Genomic DNA, 20,689 nt, shown 5'->3' with positions numbered 1-20,689 from the left:
TGGATAATTTTATTTTGAATTCTGAATTTTCCCTGAATAAGGAAAAGTCATTTAAGTAGCTTTAAAATGACTAGCAGAAAAACTGAAATGATTCTATTTGGATGAATTTCCTCATACAACTTTAAAATTCAGAGAACATTTGTTAAGGCATTTCTATGCATGGAGCACTATTATCATTATGGAACAGGCAAAGCTGTAAATTACCTTTAAGGAACTTATAACCAAGTAAGAGAGAAAAACATACAGAAAGCTAAAAAGTGAAGTTCGTTGAATTTATAATCATGATATAATCTGAGGACAGTAAGTCCAATGGGATCATGGAAATTTCGGATTCTGATTGTAGGAACTGAGAAGTGCTTCATAGAGAGGATAGTTTTAAAACCAGTTCAGTCAGGCTTATGAAACTTCTTTTTTTTTTTTTTAAAGATTTTATTTATTTATTTGACAGAGATAGAGACAGCCAGCGAGAGAGGGAACACAAGCAGGGGGAGTGGGAGAGGAAGCAGGCTCATAGCAGAGGAGCCTGATGTGGGGCTCGATCCCATAACGCCGGGATCACGCCCTGAGCCGAAGGCAGACGCTTAACCGCTCTGCCACCCAGGTGCCCCAGGCTTATGAAACTTCTAATCTGTAATTGATTTTTTCCCCCCGGGGGGTGACAATTGGAATTTGCAAAACAATCTTTTAAAGGCTATCCAATTATAAAATTTCTTAAATTTTTATTTGAGTAGAGTAGACACAATGTTACATACATTTTAGGTGAACAACATAGTGATTTGACAAGTTTATACATTACACAATGTTCAGTACAACTATAGCTACCATTTGTCACCATACATCACTATTATAATATCATTGACTATATTCTTAATGCCGTGCCTTTTATTCCTGTGACTTATTCATTCCATTACTGGAAGCTTGTATCTGTTGTCCCTTTTACCCATTTTCCCCATCCCTCCATCGTGCTCCCCTCTAACAACCATCATCTTCCATATCTTGGCTATTATAAATAATGCTGCAGTAAACATAGGGGTGCATATATCTTTCCAAATTCATTTTCATTGGGTAGATACTCAGTAGTGGAATTACTAGATTATGGGGTATTTCTATTTTTAATTTTTTTGAGAACCCTCCATACTTGTTTTCTACAGTGGCTGAGAATAAACTCAAAAACTCAAAATGGAGTAAAGACCTAAACGTGAGACCTGAAAACTTTAAAAATCCTTGAAGAGAACACAAGGGGTATTTTTTCTGACATTGCCTTTGCGACATTTTCCTAGATATGTCTCCTAAGGCAAGGGAAACAAAAGCAAAAATAAAGTATTAGGACTACATCAAAATAGAAGGTTTTTGCACAGTGAAGGAAACCACCAACAAAATGAAAAGGCAACCTATTGAATGAGAGAAGATATTCACAAATTATATATCTGATAAGAGGTTAATATTCAAAATGTATGAGGAACTCATGCAACTCAAGTCCAAAAAAACAATCCAGTTAAAAAATGGGCAGAGGCAAAAATTGACAAGGCAAAAAACAAGAATTGCTGGAGAGGATGTGGAGAAAGGGGATCCCTCCTACATTGTTGGTGGGAATGCAAGTTGGTACAGCCACTCTGGAAAACAGTGCGGAGGTCCCTTAAAAAGTTAAAAATTGAGCTACCCTATGATCCAGCCATTGCACTGCTGGGTATTTACCCCAAAGATACAGATGTAGTGAAGAGAAGGGCCATATGCACCCCAATGTTCATAGCAGCATTGTCCACAATTGCTAAATCATGGAAGAAACCGAGATGCCCTTCAACAGATGACTGGATTAAGAAGTTGTGGTCCATATATACAATGGAATATTATTCAGCTATCAGAAAGAACGAGTTCTCAACATTTGCTGCAACATGGACGGCACTGGAGGAGATAATGCTAAGTGAAATAAGTCAAGCAGAGAAAGACAATTATCATATGATTTCTCTCATCTATGGAACATAAGAACTAGGAAGATCAGTAGGGGAAGAAAGGGATAAAGAAGGAGGGGTAATCAGAAGGGAGAACGAAGCATGAGAGACTATGGACTCTGAGAAACACACTGAGGGCTTCAGAGGGGAGGGGGGTGGGGGAATGGGATAGGCTGGTGATGGGTAGTAAGGAGGGCACGTATTGCATGGTGCACTGGGTGTTATACGCAACTAATGAATCATCGAACTTTACATCAAAAACCAGGGATGTACTGTATGGTGACTAACATAATATAATAAAAAAACATTAAAAAAAAATGGGCAGAGGACCTGAATAGACTTTTTTCAAATAAGACATAAAGATGGCCAACAGACACAGGAGAAGATGCTCAACATCACTAATCATCAGGGAAATGCAAATCAAAACCAGTTAGATATCACTTTACACCTTTAGTCAGAATGGCTAAAATAAAAAGACAAGAAATAAGTGTTGGCTTAATTAATTTCAGAAAGTGTTCGGGGGCGCCTGGGTGGCACAGTCGTTAAGCGTCTGCCTTCGGTTCAGGGCGTGATCCCAGTGTTCTGGGATGAGCCCCACATCAGGGTCCTCCATTAGGAGTCTGCTTCTTCCTCTCCCACTCCCCCTGCTTGTGTTCCCTCTCTCGCTGGCTGTCTCTCTCTGTCAAAGAAATAAAAATCTTTAAAGAAAAAAAATGTTCAACCTGATTTCTGATTTTGCCCATGTCGGAGTAACTGCTACTGAATGTGCCGTACTACTGTAAATAACTATAAAAATGGGCAATATGTACAAAACATCTGTTTTTGACACTTGTCAATACACAGCACAGGCCTGAGATCCTTGAGTGTAGGAATATATTTAAGATGAGCTTGGTATTCACCCTTGATATCTGGCTGGGGCCAATAAAAATATTTTCCCATATTTTAGCTGTGGAGGCAGCTGAACTGAGGATGTTGAGATCAGAGTTCAGGCTAGCTTGAAATAGCTAAAATATACAGAGCAGGGGGCAAAAAAGGAGCAAGCTGTTGGGGTAAGGGCCGAAGTCTTTCTGAGGGTTTCCTGTGCATTCTTTGCCGAGTGTAGGGCTGTCATTTACAGGGGGAGGCTCCATGAGCCCTAGGAGGAAGAAGGTGTTAACTAGTAGCAGAAGAGAGGCAGTAGAGGTTACACAGTTGTTTGAGACTATGGAGTGTCAACCCAGTGAGAGGTGGTTTATTTCCACATCCTTCAGTGCTCAGTAATTATCATACAAATGAATGACAGTAGTGATAGAAATTTTGGAGTTTTACTCTACTGGATTATAGTTAGTTATACATGTGTCCAACCAGATCATTTCTACAAAGTGTATCTTTTAAGATTATATAATATTGCTTTTGCAGTTTAATTTTTTTAAATTTCTAGCCTATCACAGTATCCATTCTTCTGTGCAACTGCATGCATATTTAAAACTTATTCATATTAGAAGAATGAGGTACAGGAAATTGCTTAATATTGGCAAATGATTACTTAATTTGAAATTAGTTTCTCAGTATCATGTTAAATATTTCTCTGAGATATTGGTTGGTATCAGTGATGTGTTTCTCTTATTTAATATTTGAAATGTTGTAGTTAAAATGCTGATACTTGGTATTTCTGCCATTATCATAATTTTTAAAGATTTGATTGGGTGGGGGCACCTGGGTGGCTCAGTCAGTTAAGTGTCTGACTTCAGGTCATGATCTAAGGTCCTAGGATCGAGCGCCATATCTCAGGCTCTGCGTTCAGGGGGCGTCGGCTTCTCTCTCTCCCTCTGCTCCTCCTCCTGCTTGCGTGCACGCATGCATGCGCGCGCGTTCTCTCTCTCTCTCTCTCTCTCAAATAAATCTTCAAAAAGAAGATTTGATTGGGTGAACAATTGTCCACTGTGTTGAAGTACTGACTCATGCACTGAAATTTTCTGTGCTGATATATTTGCCATTTGTTGACATGTTTGTGACTATAATCTTTTCTTTAATATTTGCTTATTAAGAAGTGGTAGTAATGATTGTAGGGCATGCAATTGAATAAAATTCATCAGTATATCAAATATTTATTATATTCAAGGAACTGTTCTAAGCTCTTAGGGTTAAAAATGATCAAGTTTATACTCTTTATGAGAATAATTATATCCCTATATGTTTATAATTGAAAGTTGATATGTGTACCCGAAAGGAAAAAAAAGTTTTGTGGAGGGGCGCCTGGGTAGCGCAGTCGTTAAAGCGTCTGCCTTCGGCTCAGGGCGTGATCCTGGTGTACTGGGATCGAGTCCCATATCGGGCTCCTCCGCTCTGAGCCGCTCTGAGCCTTCCTCTCCCACTCCCCCTGCTGTGTTTCCTCTCTCGCTGGCTATCTCTCTGTCACATAAGTAAATAAAATCTTTAAAAAAAAAAGTTTTGTGGAAGGATGATTAATTTCAGCTACAAAGGCTTTAGGAACTCTTTGTAGAAAAAGTTTTTGTGGTTCTTGAAAAATACATAAATTTCAGGGGATGAGCAGGACATGATGATAGAATGTGAGAGAGGGGGCATGATTACAGGGTAGAAGCAAGGAAGTGTAGGATATGTTTATGGTTTAATCCACAATCAGGCATAGCTTCATGACAGAATACAGAGTAGGTAGGCTGAGTGGTTTATAGTGGAATGTGAGGATGATTATGATAGGTTGAAACCAAGTTATTGAAGATTTTGAATATCAAAATAGTGAATTTTGATTTTCCAGCCATTTGGAATTATAAAAAAAAAACTGTAGCAAAAGAATGGATTGATCCTATTTATGTATTTTCCTAGAGAAGTTTGGAAATGTAGATATTAGAGTCTGAATTATTTTTAATGAATTCAGATGGATTATTCATTTTGAAGGGGAAATTCTACAATATACAGCAGGTAACATTCTCTTAGTTATATGTCAGGAAACATAATTCATCGAATGTTGCAATGTCATTACCTATTAAAATCAGCAATACTTGTCACAGTGATCCTGGAAGAACAATAGGTATTGCCATATACGCATTTTCAGACATTAGTATTAGAAAATAACAAGTCTCTGCTTTTGCAGCAATTAGGTAAACTTAATTTGGTTGCATTTAGCAGTGTTCTGGAACATTTTCTCATACTCATGTTAAGTAATTCCAGTTTGGGTGATTAGGGTTATACTCAATGTGGCTTTGCCTCAAACAACTGTGTTACAGATACCTGAATGTTCACTATCATAAGTGCAATATACCATTACATAAAATTTATGGTGAATGTTTTATGAGTGACATTTATGAAGAATAATTGAACATAGAAAAATATTTGTATAATACTAAGTAGAAAAGGACATAGTAATAACAGCTACCATTCTGAGTTGCTTTTAAAGATCTATGTATTGTTCAAAGTACTCTATTTGCTTATTTTATCTGTTAGGTGTGTAACAGATGAGAGGTAAATAACTTGTGGATGGATACACAGTTAGTAATAGAGTAGGGATTCAGACTTAATTCTAACTGATTGTGAATCTAATGTTTTTAACTATTTGTTGCATTGTGTAAAACTGGCAATACAATAATTTTACTTTTTTAAATCTCAGAGCTTTTATTCAAGTTTTACTGAGATATAATTGACACATGACATTGTATTAATTTAAAGCATACAGTGTAATGATTTGATATATGTATATATTGTGAAATGATTACCACGATAAGGTTAGTTGGCACATCCATTACCTCACATAGTCAATTTTTAGGGTGTACTGAAAACTTCTAAATCTCTCTTAGGAACTTCCAAATATACAATAAAGTATTATTAACTCTAATCAACATTTTGTATATTGTATCTTCAGAATTACTCATCTTAAAAGTAGAAGTTTATACTCTTTGACTATCTTTACCAATTTATCTACCGACACCTTCCTTCTGTCGTCATTCTTTGTATCTATGAGTTCTTTGTTTGAGATTCCACATATATGTAAGGTCATATAATATTGGTCTTTCTCTGACTTATTTCACCTAGCAAAATGCCCTCAAGGTCCATATGGTGTTCAAAGGGCATGATTTCATTCTTTTTTATGGCTGAATAACATCCCATTGTATATATACATATACATACCACATTTGCTTTATCCATTTATTCATCTGTGGACACATAGGTTGCTTCCATGTTTTGGCTATTATAAATAATGCTGCAGTGAACATGGGGGTACATATATTTTTTGAATTAATGTTTTATTTTTTGGGATAAATATCTAGAAGTGGAATTGCAGATCATATGGCAGTTCTATCTTTAAGTTTTTTTAATAAAATTTTTTAAGTTTTAAAAATTTATTTGAGAGAGGGAGAGCCACGCACGTGTTTGTGTGTGTGTGGGGGGGAGGGGCAGAAGAAGAGGGAGAGAATCCCAAACAGACTCCACTTGAGCACAGAGCCCAAGGTAGGGCTCAATCCCAGACCCCGAGACTATAACCTGAGCCAAAACCAAGACCCTCGACCGTCTGAGCCACCCAGGTGCCCCAGTTTTTAAGTTTTTGAGAACATGTCATATCGTTTTCCATAGTTGTTGCATTTACATTCCCACCAACAGTGCAAAAGAATTCTCTTTCCTCCACATCCTTGAAAACACTTGTTATATCTTGTCTTTTTGGTAATAGCCATTCTAACAGGTGTGAGGTGATAGCTCATTGTGGTTTTGATTTGTATTCCCCTAATTAGCGATATCAAGCATTTTTTCATGTGTCAGTTGGCCATCTATATGTCTTTTTTGAAAAGATGTCTATTCAGGTCCTCTGCCTATTTTTAAATCAGATTTTTTTTTTTTTTGGTGTTGAATTGTACGAGATTTTTATATATTTTGGATATTAACCCCTTATCAGGTATATGATTTGCAGATATTTTCTCCTATTTGATAGCTTGCTTTTTCATTTTGTTGGTGGTGTCCATAGCTGTGCAGAAGCTTTTTAGTTTGATGTAGCCCGCTGGTCCCCTGGTTGATTTTTGCTTTTTTTGCCATTGTTTTTGTCAAATCCGAAAAATTCCTTAATACAATGTAGCTCTACTGGCTAGACCGTATGTTCCTTTTCCTCCAGTTGCTATTCCCATCATTTACACATTGCTTTTCTTGGTATAATATCATCAACATAAGGAAGCACCACTACTCTACTTGATTAAACAGCTTGCCCTTGGGTCATCCAACTCCTTGACTCCCCTCTTCGTTATTTGGTCTGCTTCTCCAGTGTTTTAATAACATATATACTCTTCCTCAAAATTCCCTCAATTAAATGCTTTTATTTCTACAAACTAACTCATATGTCTTACTCCTCCAAAAATAATTAAATCTGCTTTTGATCAGTGCTTTGCAACGTAAGTAAATAATCTATTTGTGAAATTTTACTTCAAATGATTGGAATAGAAACATAAATATTAAACATTTGCGCATGTATAATTCTACCTAAATACCTATTAAAGTGTTTATTTTTTAATACCAAGGCAACCAGTGAAGAAGGCAAATTAAATTGGTTTTATGTTGCCAATATTACTACCTAGTATAGTTAACTCATAATTTTATTCAGATATTACTTTTTAAAAAATTCTTTTTATTGTACTTGTCACCTATTCTTTAGTGCAAGAAGGACTGAAATACAATCTTTATTTTAAACCAGAACATGTGTTAAGCCCAACTGTTACCTCTAGATTAGGAAGTATGAATCTGTGAGTTACATAAACAAATTAAATTTTGAAACTCTGAGGTGGCAGATAAAGTTCTACATTCCATTTAATTGAGAAGAGAAAGCAATGTTTGATCCAAAGTACTGCAATTTTGTTAGCTTATTACTTATATCAAAATATGTAAACGTGCTTACCTTTAGAAGACAAAAAGTACCATCCATAGCCACATATATACAACTTTTCATTTATTCATGTTACTCTTTGTTGGTAGATGTCTAATAAATGGTTTGCGCCCGAGTTCAAGGAAGGGAGGCTCTCTGATACTAGTTTAAAAGTAGAAAATGGGCTAAATTTGGCCTGACATGTTTGGTCTGCACAGTGTTTTTAAACATTTGCATTAAATTACAAATTAGGTGATTTTATAAAGAAGTCTAGAGTTCATGTTTCTTCTGAAAAATATTGAAGAACTGGCAACATGGTACAATAATTGACTTGAGCTGAGCATTGAGGGACACTTTAAACAGGACATGCACTGTCTAATATGAAGAAATCCCCATGTGGCCTGCTTCATTTATACACATATCTGTTTGGCTCCTGTACAGTTTGGAACGTTTGGTTTAATCTTACTGTAACATTAAAGTAATGAAATGAGGCCACATTGGTTAAATGATTTCTTTGACACTTATTAAATAAAGGTCTAGAGATAATTAGTGGTAGAGTCTGGATTATAATCCAGATCACTTTACCATTAATTCATTAATACTGACTATGAGTCAGAAGACTTGACATTGTGTCTTGGCATTCTCCCTTCCAGATCTTAATCTCCCTGACATTCAGTTTTCATAGTTGTAAGTTGAAAATAATAATAATAGTCATATCATGTGATTTTTGCAAAGGTTAAATATTATTTGTCTTTGTCAGGTTTATATCTGCAGAGAAATTCTAACCATTTCTAACAATACCTTTCTTGTTACAACTAGTACGTCTTTGTTATTTGTCTATATAAAGTGGTGATATGTTTTAATGAGGCTTTCTTCTGGGTTTAACATGACTTTCTGATACTTTTGTGGACAGTATTATTACTCAATATGTTGATATACTTTTTATAGTAGAGACATAAATATTTTTGCATATAAACATTTTTCATAGTCTTAAATGATAATCATTTTTCTGTATAAGTAATTCATGTACCAGGTGCTTTTTACTCATGTAAATATTTTTGAATGTGTTAACTAGAAAGATTAAATTTATATTATGAAGTATTAAATCAAAACCCTTTTGGTACAGATTTAATAACATCTGGCTTTATATTTTTTCTAATAAAATTAGTTTATAAATAATCAAAAAACAATAAAAACAAAAATATGCAGATATGAGTGTGTTTATTAACATGGTGAGTAAAATTTTAACTCATAGAATTGAAGTGAGAATAACGAAATAATGTAATACGACTGGCTAATGTCTGACACTTGGAAGGGTCAAAACAAATTGTCTATTACTGTAAATGTTTCTGTGCCTTAAAACTTTAGAGTTTTATTATGTTACATTTTAAAAGAGTATTTAATTTAGTTTTATTTTTTCAGAGCACCTTCAAATTTAAATCTGAGAGTGACATTCATTTGGCAGAACATCATAAACAGGTTCTGTATGATGGGAAACTTGCAAGTAGTATTGCATTTACATATAATGCTAAGGCCACCGATGCTCAGCTATGCTTGGAATCATCACCGAAGGAAAATGCATCAATTTTTGTTCATTCCCCACATGCTCTAATGCTCCAGGTAGGTGAATAGTGGCTTAGTTTAATATTCTCATTGAGCATTAACAGTATGTATTTTACATATTAAACCTGGCTAATCCGTAGATCTGTAGTTCCTATTTCTTTTTCTTTTTGTTTTCTACTTCTTTGAGTGACATTTTTGCCTTTTCCCTTATTTTCTTATTTTTATTTTTTGCCAATATACTTTACCCTGGACTAGTCAGTCTCCTTAGTAGGGAATCTGTCGTCTCTGTTATCTTGTCTGTTCTGTATCCGTTGAAATAAAATCAGTTGATTAGCTGAACAGATAGTTGTTAGACACAAAAATATACTTTGCTTTAAGAATATACTAGTATAACACGCCCATATAAAAATTACTTGAAAATCTTTAAATCTGCTAATAGTATTTCTTATTCTAAATTGTTTTTTGATTTATAGCTTCATATTTTCAGTATAAAAATCTCAACTTCAGGGTCAAATTTAAAAGTGGCAAAGATATTTCAAGTTTTTATTTTATATGTGTATTAGAAATTTTATAATTTAGGGATTTTAAATGTCTGTGTTTTTAAATTTTTTTGCAAAGTCATTTGGAACAAGGAAATAGTGATAACTTTATGCTTCAGGAGTTTAATACACGTTTTTGTTTTTGAATGTAGGATGTGAAAGCTATAGTAACACATTCAATTCATAGTGCAATTCATTCAATTGGAGGCATTCAAGTGCTTTTTCCACTTTTTGCCCAACTGGACAATCGGCAGCTCAATGACAGTCAAGTGGAAACAACTGTCTGGTAAGTTTTCTTTAAATGTGTAATTTCTTGTAATTTTTACACACTTAGATTATGCCTGGCATAGTCGATGCTGTGTAAATGCATTATAATATTTGATTTTTATCCCTGAAGTACTAATAAAAGTTTCTTTAGGACTAAGGCAGATATGTATTTACATAATATTTAAACTTGACACTTATAATCATAAAAGAATGACTTCCTTGATAATAAATCAAAACTTCTTACCAGATGTTGCATAATGAATGATTTTAATACAGATCGAGGAAAAATATCAGTCCTAACCTTATCCTTTGGAAATGCTTATGGTTTGGATCATCCATGAAATCCTGTTAAACAAAATTACTAGGGTAAAGTTTATTCTGAAGAAACAGTATTTGGTAACAGTTACATTATTTATATATTATATATTAGTATTATTTTATACTTATGTTATCATAATACTAGCATAATATTAATTGATATTAGCTTTCCTTTAAATATAGTTCATATATGAGAATCCAGATCTACCCAGTGGCATATCTGTGTTTATATAAAAATTTAGTTATTTTCTAATTAGGTTTATTTCATGTGCAATTCTGTAGCTTCCTTTCTTTTTATTAAAATGTACCTCATGCATCAAATGCTGATTTAATTTTATATCTTAGAATCATTTCTATAAGAAGTTGAATGTGAATTCAACAACTATTTTTACTCTGTACATTGCTATGTTTGGAGAATTTAAAGAGAAAATCGTATAGGTAAACATTCATTTTTACTCCAGAAGCAATATAGGAGTGCTTCCCTAGTATGTACACATATACATGCAGTTCTTCATGGGTCATCCAATTTTGAATTGTTGGAAAACCTAGTGAATAAAGCAAAGATGGGAAAATAAATTTAAATTCCATTGAAATACAACATGATTTTCTCATATTTATTATCTGAATACGCTATAAACAAAATTCTATTTTAATTGCTAATAATATTGTCCTGGTATAGAGACCACCTTTATGTACAGTATAAACGTGACCTGTACATTTATAACACCCAGCTCCTATCCATGGGTCATGCTTTCTTTTATATCAATGTAAAGGTTGGAATCTTGAAGTAAACAGCTTTGAAGTAAAAAGGAATCCTGAGATCATGCCCTGCTCTGATACTGTTTTGCTATAAGCTCTTAAATAATTTCATCAGGGGGGATATCAGCCTAGTAGAAAGATAAAACCTCAAATTTCAGTCCTGGATCTAAATTCAAAACGTTTTGCTCTTAATCATCTGAGTGAACCAATACACATTGTAATCAGTAATTAAAAACTTAGTAAGTTCTATGAAAAGAAGTTGGGGATGAAGTAGTCAGTAGAAAACGCCCATGTGTAATTTAAATATTCCTTATGAATTAATATTGTCTATAATCATTTTAACCTGAAATGGAATTTGTTGCTTTGGGAAGAAAAATTAGAAAGATTATATAGTTTGAAAATGTTATAACTAAAACTATCACAATAATTTATATCTATGTGAATAGCTATTATAAAATCTTAGTGCTAAAATCATATTTTAACAGGTTATCTGGTCCATTCATCCAGGGCACATGGTTATTTTTCATTGCCTGTCTTCAAAACTCATTTTAATGTTTATATTTTGGTACTTAAACTATTTATTTCATCAGGAGATAGAACACAATGGAAGGGGTCAGCATTCTGATTTTCATTTTTACTTGTTTTTAGTTCTTTTGTATCATTCATCTTAATTTTTTTCTGTAATAAATAACTTCAACTTTTGCAGTGCTATATATGTCTTAGTTTAAATCCAACAGAAAACATATAATAAGAAAAGTATCACCATCCTTTTTAGTAATAATACATACCCAATTCCAAGCTACCCTGAAATTCAGTTATGTGCTATTTTGAATTCTTATCTAATACTTTGCATTAATTGTGTCAAAGCCCTTGATGTCTGAGGTTGGCTCTTTTGTGGAAAATTGTATCTATCAGTAAAATAGTCTTGTTATTTCAAGTTTTGAAGGGGGCCATTACAGATAAGTGTGTACATCAGTGATAGAATCTTTTGGTTTTTAAAATGTTAAAACCAAGTTATTAAATGGGACTTCTCCCTCTACTTGAAGAACCCAGATTCTTAGCTGTAGGGCAAGGGTCAATAGAATTTCTTGTTTTCTGGCTATATCATAAATTCATATAGATGAATGAGACCTTGAAATAGGAAATATCACCTTATTTTTAGTTATTATTAAGTTGTTCTAGATGAATGAGAACCTATTGGAAGTTTTTAAATTTCCAGAGAAAATTAGATATATTCTTTTTTTCAAAATCTGTTTGTATAATAAACATATGCCAACAATTATGATATTATGTAATTTTTAATTACCTTTTGGAGAAATTGAGCTAAGCTGTAAAATCAGTTACTTTTCTGTCTTCCGTGTTTTAAGCTGAAGCATCTAGGTTCCATGTTCTTTCCTCCACTCAGTAGTCCTTTTTAATAAACTTTTTATTGTTTATCTGGTGGCACTATTGTACTGTCCTTAGAAATCTTGAAGAGTTTTACCTACAAGGGGGGCTTAGTATTAAAATAATTTATTGAAGCAATAATCTTATTTTCTGGAGCTTTTATAAATAGGCTTTGTGCAGAATTTTTGTGGCTTTGTTTTTTCATGAAGGCTATGTATTATGGTTGTTACATGTGTGGATTTTCAAGTCAGACTTGGGTTCAAATCCCGAGTTTACTGTATTATTAGTGCAACTTTGAATATGTTAACAATTTTGTGCTTCCGTTTCCACCATTATAAAATTGCAATAATAATAGCACATTGGATTATTTAGATTAAATGTGATAAAAAACAGATCTTTATAGTGAGCACTCAGTACATGCTGGGTTTTGTTACCATGACAATGGGCTAGATGATCTACAAGAGTATCTCTAATACTATGGTTTTATATTTTAAAAATTATATATCATTAATCTTGGAAATTGTTGTTATAATATGGGCTGTAATTACTTTGTATTTGAACTTCTTTCTATCAATGATAGTATTTACAATAGAGACGTAAGTAATTAATTAGGACTTATATTTTGAACTTCAGTTGTAGTGATGAAAACTGGTTCGAACTGTAGATAAGGTGGCTTAAAATAGAGGATGTGTTAACTCAAGTTTTGAAGCCAACACCAAGTCAAAGACAGCCTGGGAGGGTTTAAGGTGATTTTTATTTAGCTGGTTTTTGAATTTTGTATAGCTGCCCCTTTACTACTTAAATCTCCAGGAGTAACACTTTTTGTCGCCTTTTCTTTTAACACGTATTTATAGCTTTTATCATGGCACAAAAAAATTCACCAACAGAATGAGTAGATAAATATTACTGAACTGAGTTAAATAGCTTGTGGCATAACAAACAGTATTTTTGATGTTACCTGTTTTTGATAAGTAAATTAGGCCAATTTGTAGTTGCCATCGTGATTTCACTCTATTCATAATGATTCTCAAGCCCTGTGACCACCTTGAGTAAATCTGCCAAGTGATCAAAGCCATTTGGATGTTTTGTCATTCTTCAGGAACTAGTACTATTTTATATTAGACTTGTCAGTCTCAGTCCCGTGAATATTGAGAGCAATAACTAAACAAATTGCCTTTCATTAGACATTTAATAAATAGCTAATGACTAAAAGAATGAGCAAATGATTAATAAATTATTTCAAGAAGTAAAACTCTAATCTTGAAGTAATCATATTTTTTTGTATTTTGTATCTCAGAATGACTCAATAAATTAGAAATATCATTTTCCTTTAATTTGGATGATCAGATACATTTTAACTGACATATCTTTCTCATTTGGTCCACCCTCCTTTTTTTCAGAACATATGTTATTGAATTCTTTACATGATAAAATTAAATCTTCCTTGTTGCATGATATGGGAAGAATTTGCTTTGAAAAAATGTGTTTTCTGGTGCAAGGCATAAATAGGCTTTTGTATATCAAACAACTAAAAATACACCAAGGAAGAAACTCTCATTAGAGACAGTGTGATGCAATGAGCAGTTCTTTTGTGTCAGACAGATTAAGACTCAAACCAGTGTTATGTACTATCTGGTCTTAGGTGATGGGATTGTTCAAGAGTGTGTAGTAGTAGTAGTAGTACATGGCATTTACTGAGTACTTACTATGTGCCAGTCTCTGTAACTGTAATATCTCACCTAATACTTTCTGCTACTAAGGGAGAGAAAAACCAAGTAACTTCCTCAAACCACAAGACTTAAGTAGCAGATTAGAACCAGAATCCTATTCCCGAAAGCCTGACTCCAGAGCCCTCCCTCTAAACCACTGTGGACAACTGTGAGAATCACTTTTGCCAGCTGTGGAATGGTTTTTAATAATGCCAACTTTATCTGACTGTAAAATGAATTAAACTAAGATAGTATGTGCAAAATATCTATCACAGTGTCTGGTACATAGTAGACATTGAATGTGTTTCTTTCTTTCCTCAGTAAATATTAGTCTATTGATGTGATACAGTATTACTAAAATTTATTTCTAATGCTGTTTTAACTCTGAAAAATTTTGCAAATTATCAATCTCGAGTGATAGTTTAAGGAATTCTTTTTAAATATATAAATATTTTTCTCAGAAAACTGTTCTTTTTGTTTTTAGTTATGATACAAGTCATTTGGTAGACTGCTTGATGGAATGTGAGATATAAAAAAAATTTAGAGAATCCCAGAAGGAATTTATGTCAGTGACTTATCATTAAGAATCTTCTTGTAATGTGAATGTTAATGGCTCATTAATTTGTTCAGTAAACTTAAATGAAGATTTCTTTCTTTCTTTCTTTCTTTCTTTCTTTCTTTCTTTCTTTCTTTCTTTCTTTCTTTCTTTCCTTCCTTCCTTCCTTCCTTCCTTCCTTCCTTCCTTCCTTCCCTCCTTCCTTCCTTCCTTCCTTCCTTCCTTTTTTTTTTTTTTAAGAGAGGGAGACAAAGAGGTACAGGAAGGGGCAGAGGGCAAGGGAGAGAGAGAATCCCAAGCAGGCTCCAACCCATCATGGAGCCTGATACTGGGCTGGATCTCACAACCCTGAGATCATGACCTAAGCCAAAATCAAGAGTTGGTCACTTAACCGACTGAGCCACCCAGGTTTCCCAAGATTTTTTTTTTTTCTTAAAATGTATTTTGCCAATCAGTTATTCCAGTGATTATCTTGAATTTTATAACCCCCTTAATAATTAAGCCGTTACTTTAATTAAAATTTTCATTGTAGGGGCGCCTGGGTAGCACAGTCGTTAAGCGTCTGCCTTCGGCTCAGGGCCTGATCCCGGCGTTCCGGGATCGAGTCCCACATTGGGCTCCTCCACTGGGAGCCTGCTTCTTCCTCTCCCACTCCCCTTGCTCTGTTCCCTCTCTTGCTGGCTGTCTCTCTGTCAAATAAATAAATAAAATCTTTAAAAAAAATTTTCATTGTAAATTCCTGATTAGCACTATGGTCATGTGTAAATCAACAAAATTGTCTGGATATTTCAGTATTTCAGTGACTACCTAAACCAGATTTTCCATTACACTTTCAAATGACTTAAAAATCCTTTCTCCAGCCATGTTTTCTGATTGTTAGTTCAGGGAAAGTTACCTATTACATATACAATGTCAAAATTTTATTGTATAGTTTTAATCCAACTAACAAAAAAATGAAATGTGATTGATTTCAGTAGGCAAAAGAAGTGAAATTAGTACCTGTTCATAATGATTGTCTCTCTTGTGAAGGTTATTGTTAATATATGTAGAATATAATATTTTGGGGGCGCCTGGGTGGCTCAGTCGTTAAGCGTCTGCCTTCAGCTCAGGGCGTAATCCCAGCGTTCTGGGATCAAGCCCCACATTGGGCTCCTCCGCTGAGAGCCTGCTTCTTCCTCTCCCACTCTCCCTGCTTGTGTTCCCTGTCTACTGGTGTCTCTCTCTCTGTCAAATAAATAAATAAATAAATAAATAAATAAATAAATAAATAAATAGAAGAATATAGTATTTTGGTTTCCAAAAGCATTTAAGTATTTTTAAATATATACCTATCAAATTATATTCCCTTTATATTTCTTCAGAAAGAATGTATGTCTGTCACTTCTTACTATATCTAGTTTGCTGTTTTTAGTTTACTAAATTATTAATGAAAAATTCTTTGAAGTAAAACAGACACAAAGTGTATTTGATGTACATGTATTACTACTATTAGAGGAGAATAAAAGCAAATAATTTATTTAGTAAGATTTAACTAAAGTAAAATGGAATTTATATTGAATTTACTGTGAAAATTAATTTTTAAGAAGTAAAAAATAAAATACATTAAGTATTCTGCCTGAAACATAAGAAAACTATAATTTAATGTTCAAATAACTTCCTCTTGTCAGGCAAGTCCTTTATACTCTGTGGAGTCTCTACAGGAGATATCTAATAATAAAACTTCTAGTACATCTAGAAATTTAATAAATTTGTCAGCTGTCAACAAGAATGGATGTTTTGTTTTATTCTAGATTTGTGACTTATGATTTATTGACTTTTCAAATAAGCTGGTGTCTTATAGTCCATTTTAAAGTTTTTTTATAATGAGTGATTGCTTTCACAATGGTTCTTTCATAAAAAGTTTCCTTTAAATTTAGTGAAATGCATTTTTAATGCTATGTTACTTTGTGCTATTTCATTTTACAGCACATATAATTTTGCTCTGTAAAAGGCAAGGCTTTTGCTTTATCTTTGCCCCCTACCCCCAAAAAGATAATTGTTTTGTCAAAGTAGTAACTGTAAATTATTTGTTGCAGAAATTTTGGCTACCATAAGCACATCTTTACTGAATTAGTTGCCTTAATTTTCCTCCAGTTTGTATATCCACACACTTTCTCCTTAGATATTTCAATCAATCTTGTCAAATCTTGTTACTTTTCACATGAAATAGCATTCATTTCTTTTAACTTTTCTGTCTATATTCCTTTTGAAAGTGAGAAAAATTCTTCATTCGATTTTATGATAATCATAGAGTCTAAAAATAAAATAAATATTATTTGCTTTTACAAGAACTATTGTCATATGCTGGACTCCACCTTCAGAAGCCCAGATTTTCTAATGAAAGTTGGTAAAATACTAAGAGTCTCCCCAGTGTTGAGGCTCTTTTCCCTTACTCTTCCCTGGATGTGATGACCATTATGTGCAATGGGTTGAATCTTTAAGAAAAGAATTAATAAGTCATCATCAGGAGATTCTAGTCAATTTAGTATTGTAATTTTATTTGCTTTTACTTTATTTTGTTTCTAGGTCCATGGTCTTATTACCTAGGCTGACAACACCCAAAGCTTTTTTTCTAGCTATCTTCTATTTAGGGTCCATATACCCAAACCACATAGAAGGTATCTCAAAATCAACAGGCCTTAAATAAAAACCCAAAACTTTCTTCTCTGCATAATTTCTATTGCTTTTGATATTTTCATTTTTAATTTTTAGAATTAGTTTTAGTTTTTGTTAAAGACTTCATTCTTTTTAGAGCAGTTTGTTTACCATAAAATCAAGAAGAAGATAAAGAAATTTTCCATACACTCCCTTTCCCCACACATACCTACCCCCCCACCCCAATCAGTATCACTCACCAAAATGACACATTTTTTTACCAAGGATGAAACTAAATTATTACAATGTAATCGTTCAAAGTCTGTAGTGTATCTTAGAATTCATTCTTGGTGTTTTACATTCTGTGGGTTTGGACAAAAGTTATAATGACATATATCTATCATTATAATACCATAAAATATTTTTACTTTTTAAAAATTCTTTGTGCTCTGCTTATTCATCCTTTTCCTGCTCATACTCACCCCGTGGAAACCACTGGTCTTTTTTATTGTCTCCAGTAGTTTTGTCATTTCCACAATGTCATAGTTGAAATCATAGAGTAAGTAACCTTTTTAGATTGTCTTCTTTCACTTAGTAAAATGCATTTAGGATCCTTCCACGGCTTTTCATGACTTGATAGTTGATTTCTTCTTGCACTGAATATATATATATATTCCTTTGTCCGTATGTAGCACAGTTTATTTATCCATTCACCTATCGAAGGACATCTTGGTTGTTTCCAGGTTTGGGCAATTATGACTAAAACAGCTGCAAACATTGTGCAGGTTTTTCTGTGGGTGTTAAGTTTTTAATTCCTTTGGGTAGATATCAAGGAGCATGATTGCTGGTTCATATGATGAAAGTATGTTTAGTTTTGTAAGAAACCTCTCAACTGTCTTCTAAAGTGCCCATACTGTTTTCTGCATTCCGCCAGTAGTGAGTGAGAGTTCCTGTTGCTCCATAACCTCACTAGCATTTGGTGTTGTCCGTATGCTGGAATTTGGCCATTGTAGAAGGTGTGTAGTGGTATCTCATTGTTTTAATTTGCATTTACCTGATGACATGATGTGGAACATCTTTTTATATCCTTGTTTGTCATCTGTTTATCTGCTTCAGTGAAGTGTCTGTTCAGGCCTTGGGTTCATTTTTTAACCAGCTTGTTTGTTTTCTTATTGTTCAATTTTAAGAGTTCTTTTTATATTTTGAATAACAGTCCTTCATCAGATGTGTCTATGGCAAATATTTTCTCCCAATCTGTAGCTTTTCTTTTAATTCTCTTGATATTGTTTTTCCTGGAGAAAATTTTAATTTTAATGAAGTCCAACTTATCAATTATTTATTCATGGATTGTGCCTTTGGTGTTGTATCTAAAAAGTCATCACCATACTCAAGGTCATCTAGGTTTTTTATGTTATCTCCCAAGAGTTACTTAGTTTTCCTTTTTACATTTATGTCTGTGATCCATTTTGAGTAAATTTTGAGACACTTGTAAGGTCTGTTTTCTAGATTTACTTTTTCATGTGATGGCCAGTTTTTCCAGCCACATTGTGGAAGACACTTTGCTCCATTGTATTTCCTTTGCTCATTTGTCAAAGATCAATCAAGACTATTTATTGGTGTCTTTTCTGGGCTCCCTATTCTGTTCCATCCATTGATCTATTTTTTATTCTTTCACCAATACCACACTGTCTTGATTACTATAGCTTTATAGTAAGTCTTGAGGTTAGTAGTGTCTGTCCTCCAGCTCTGTTCTTTAATACTTTGTTGGCTACTTTTTGCCTCTTCATATAAACTTTGGAATATATTGTGACTATCTATAAAATAACTTAAGGAATTTTGACTAGTATTACACTGAACCTATAGATCAATTTGGTAAGGACTGACACCTTTTAAGTATTTATTCCTCCTATTCATCTACATGGGATACCTTTCCATTTATTTAGTTCATTTTTTATATAATTCTGGAGAGCTTTATAATTTTTATCATATAAATTTTGTATATATTTTTGTTAGATTTACACATAAGTATTTTTGGGGGTGCTAATATAAATGGTACTGAAATTTAAATTTCAAATTCCACTTGTTCATTGTTGGTTTGGAGGAAAACAGTTGACTTTTTAAATCGGTCTTGTATCCTGCAAGTCTGCTTTAATTGCTTATTAGTTCCAAGAGGTTTTTTTGTGGATTCTTTTGGATTTTTCTACACAGATAATCATGCTGCCTGCAAACAAAGACAGTTTCATGTCTTCCTTGCTGATTTGTACATGTCTCCTTTTTTTCTTTTTTTGTCACAATAGCAAGGCTTCTAGTATGATGTGGAAAAGGAGTGGTGAGAGGGGACGTCATTGCCTTCTGTCTGATCTTAGTGGGAAAGCTTTGAGTTTTTTTGTTATTAAGTATGATGTTACCTGTGGGGTTTTTTTGTTTGTTTGTTTTAAAGATTTTATTTATTAGAGAGAGCAGGAGAAACAGAAAAAGTGTGTGAGCATGAAGAGGGGAAGGGGAAGGAGAGGGGGGAGAGAGAGAGGGTGAAGCAGGCTCCCTGCTGAGTGGGGAGCCAGTCACAGGGCTCATTTCAGAGCTTGATCCTAGGATCCTGGGATTATGACCTGAGCCAAAGGCAGGTGCTTAACTGACTGAGCCACCCAGGTACACCTAGCTGTGGGATTTTTATAGATAGTTTTTATCAAGTTGAGAAAGTTTCTTGTTTACTTACAAAGAGTTTTTAATCATGAATGGTTGTTGAATTGTGTCAAATGCTTTTTCTGCATCTGTTAAATTGAGCATGTCATTTTTCTTTTTTAGCCCATTGATGTGATAGATTATATTAATTGATTTTTGAATATTGAACTAGCCTTGCATACTGGGGAGAAATCCCACTTGGTTGGGGTTGTATAATCCATTTATGCTTCTTTGGATACAATTTGCTAATATTGTGTTGAAGTTTTTTGTGTTTATGTTCATGGTTGATACTGGTCTGTAGTTTTCTTATAATGTTTTGTCTGGTTTTGGTATTAGAGCGATGTTGGATGAGTTAGGAATGAGTTAGGAAGAATGAGTTAGGAAGTTACTCTGCTTCAACCTTCTGAAAGATATTGTAGAGAATTGGTATAATTTCTTCCCATTTAAAATTTTTGGTAGAATTCCCTAGTGAACCCATCTGGGCCTGGTGC

General features: G+C 33.7%; 1 protein-coding gene across 9 annotated transcripts in view; it reads left to right on the top strand.

The window, feature by feature from the left end:
* The window catches only part of NBEA (neurobeachin), a 662,067-nt gene that overhangs the window by 104,241 nt on the left and 537,137 nt on the right, over window positions 1-20,689 (top strand). For all 9 annotated transcript variants that reach the window (XM_087865187.1, XM_045796974.2, XM_045796975.2 and 6 more), the window contains exons 9-10: window positions 9,208-9,405; window positions 10,040-10,173. In XM_087865187.1, coding sequence (XP_087721313.1) covers window positions 9,208-9,405; window positions 10,040-10,173 — 332 coding nt within the window. The remainder of the gene's footprint in view (window positions 1-9,207; window positions 9,406-10,039; window positions 10,174-20,689) is intronic.

This window comes from Ursus americanus, chromosome 10 (assembly GCF_024610735.1).
Source record: "Ursus americanus isolate L20-20 chromosome 10, mUrsAme1.1.p, whole genome shotgun sequence".
NCBI lineage: Eukaryota > Metazoa > Chordata > Mammalia > Carnivora > Ursidae > Ursus > Ursus americanus.
This window is presented reverse-complemented; position numbering and strand designations above follow the sequence as displayed.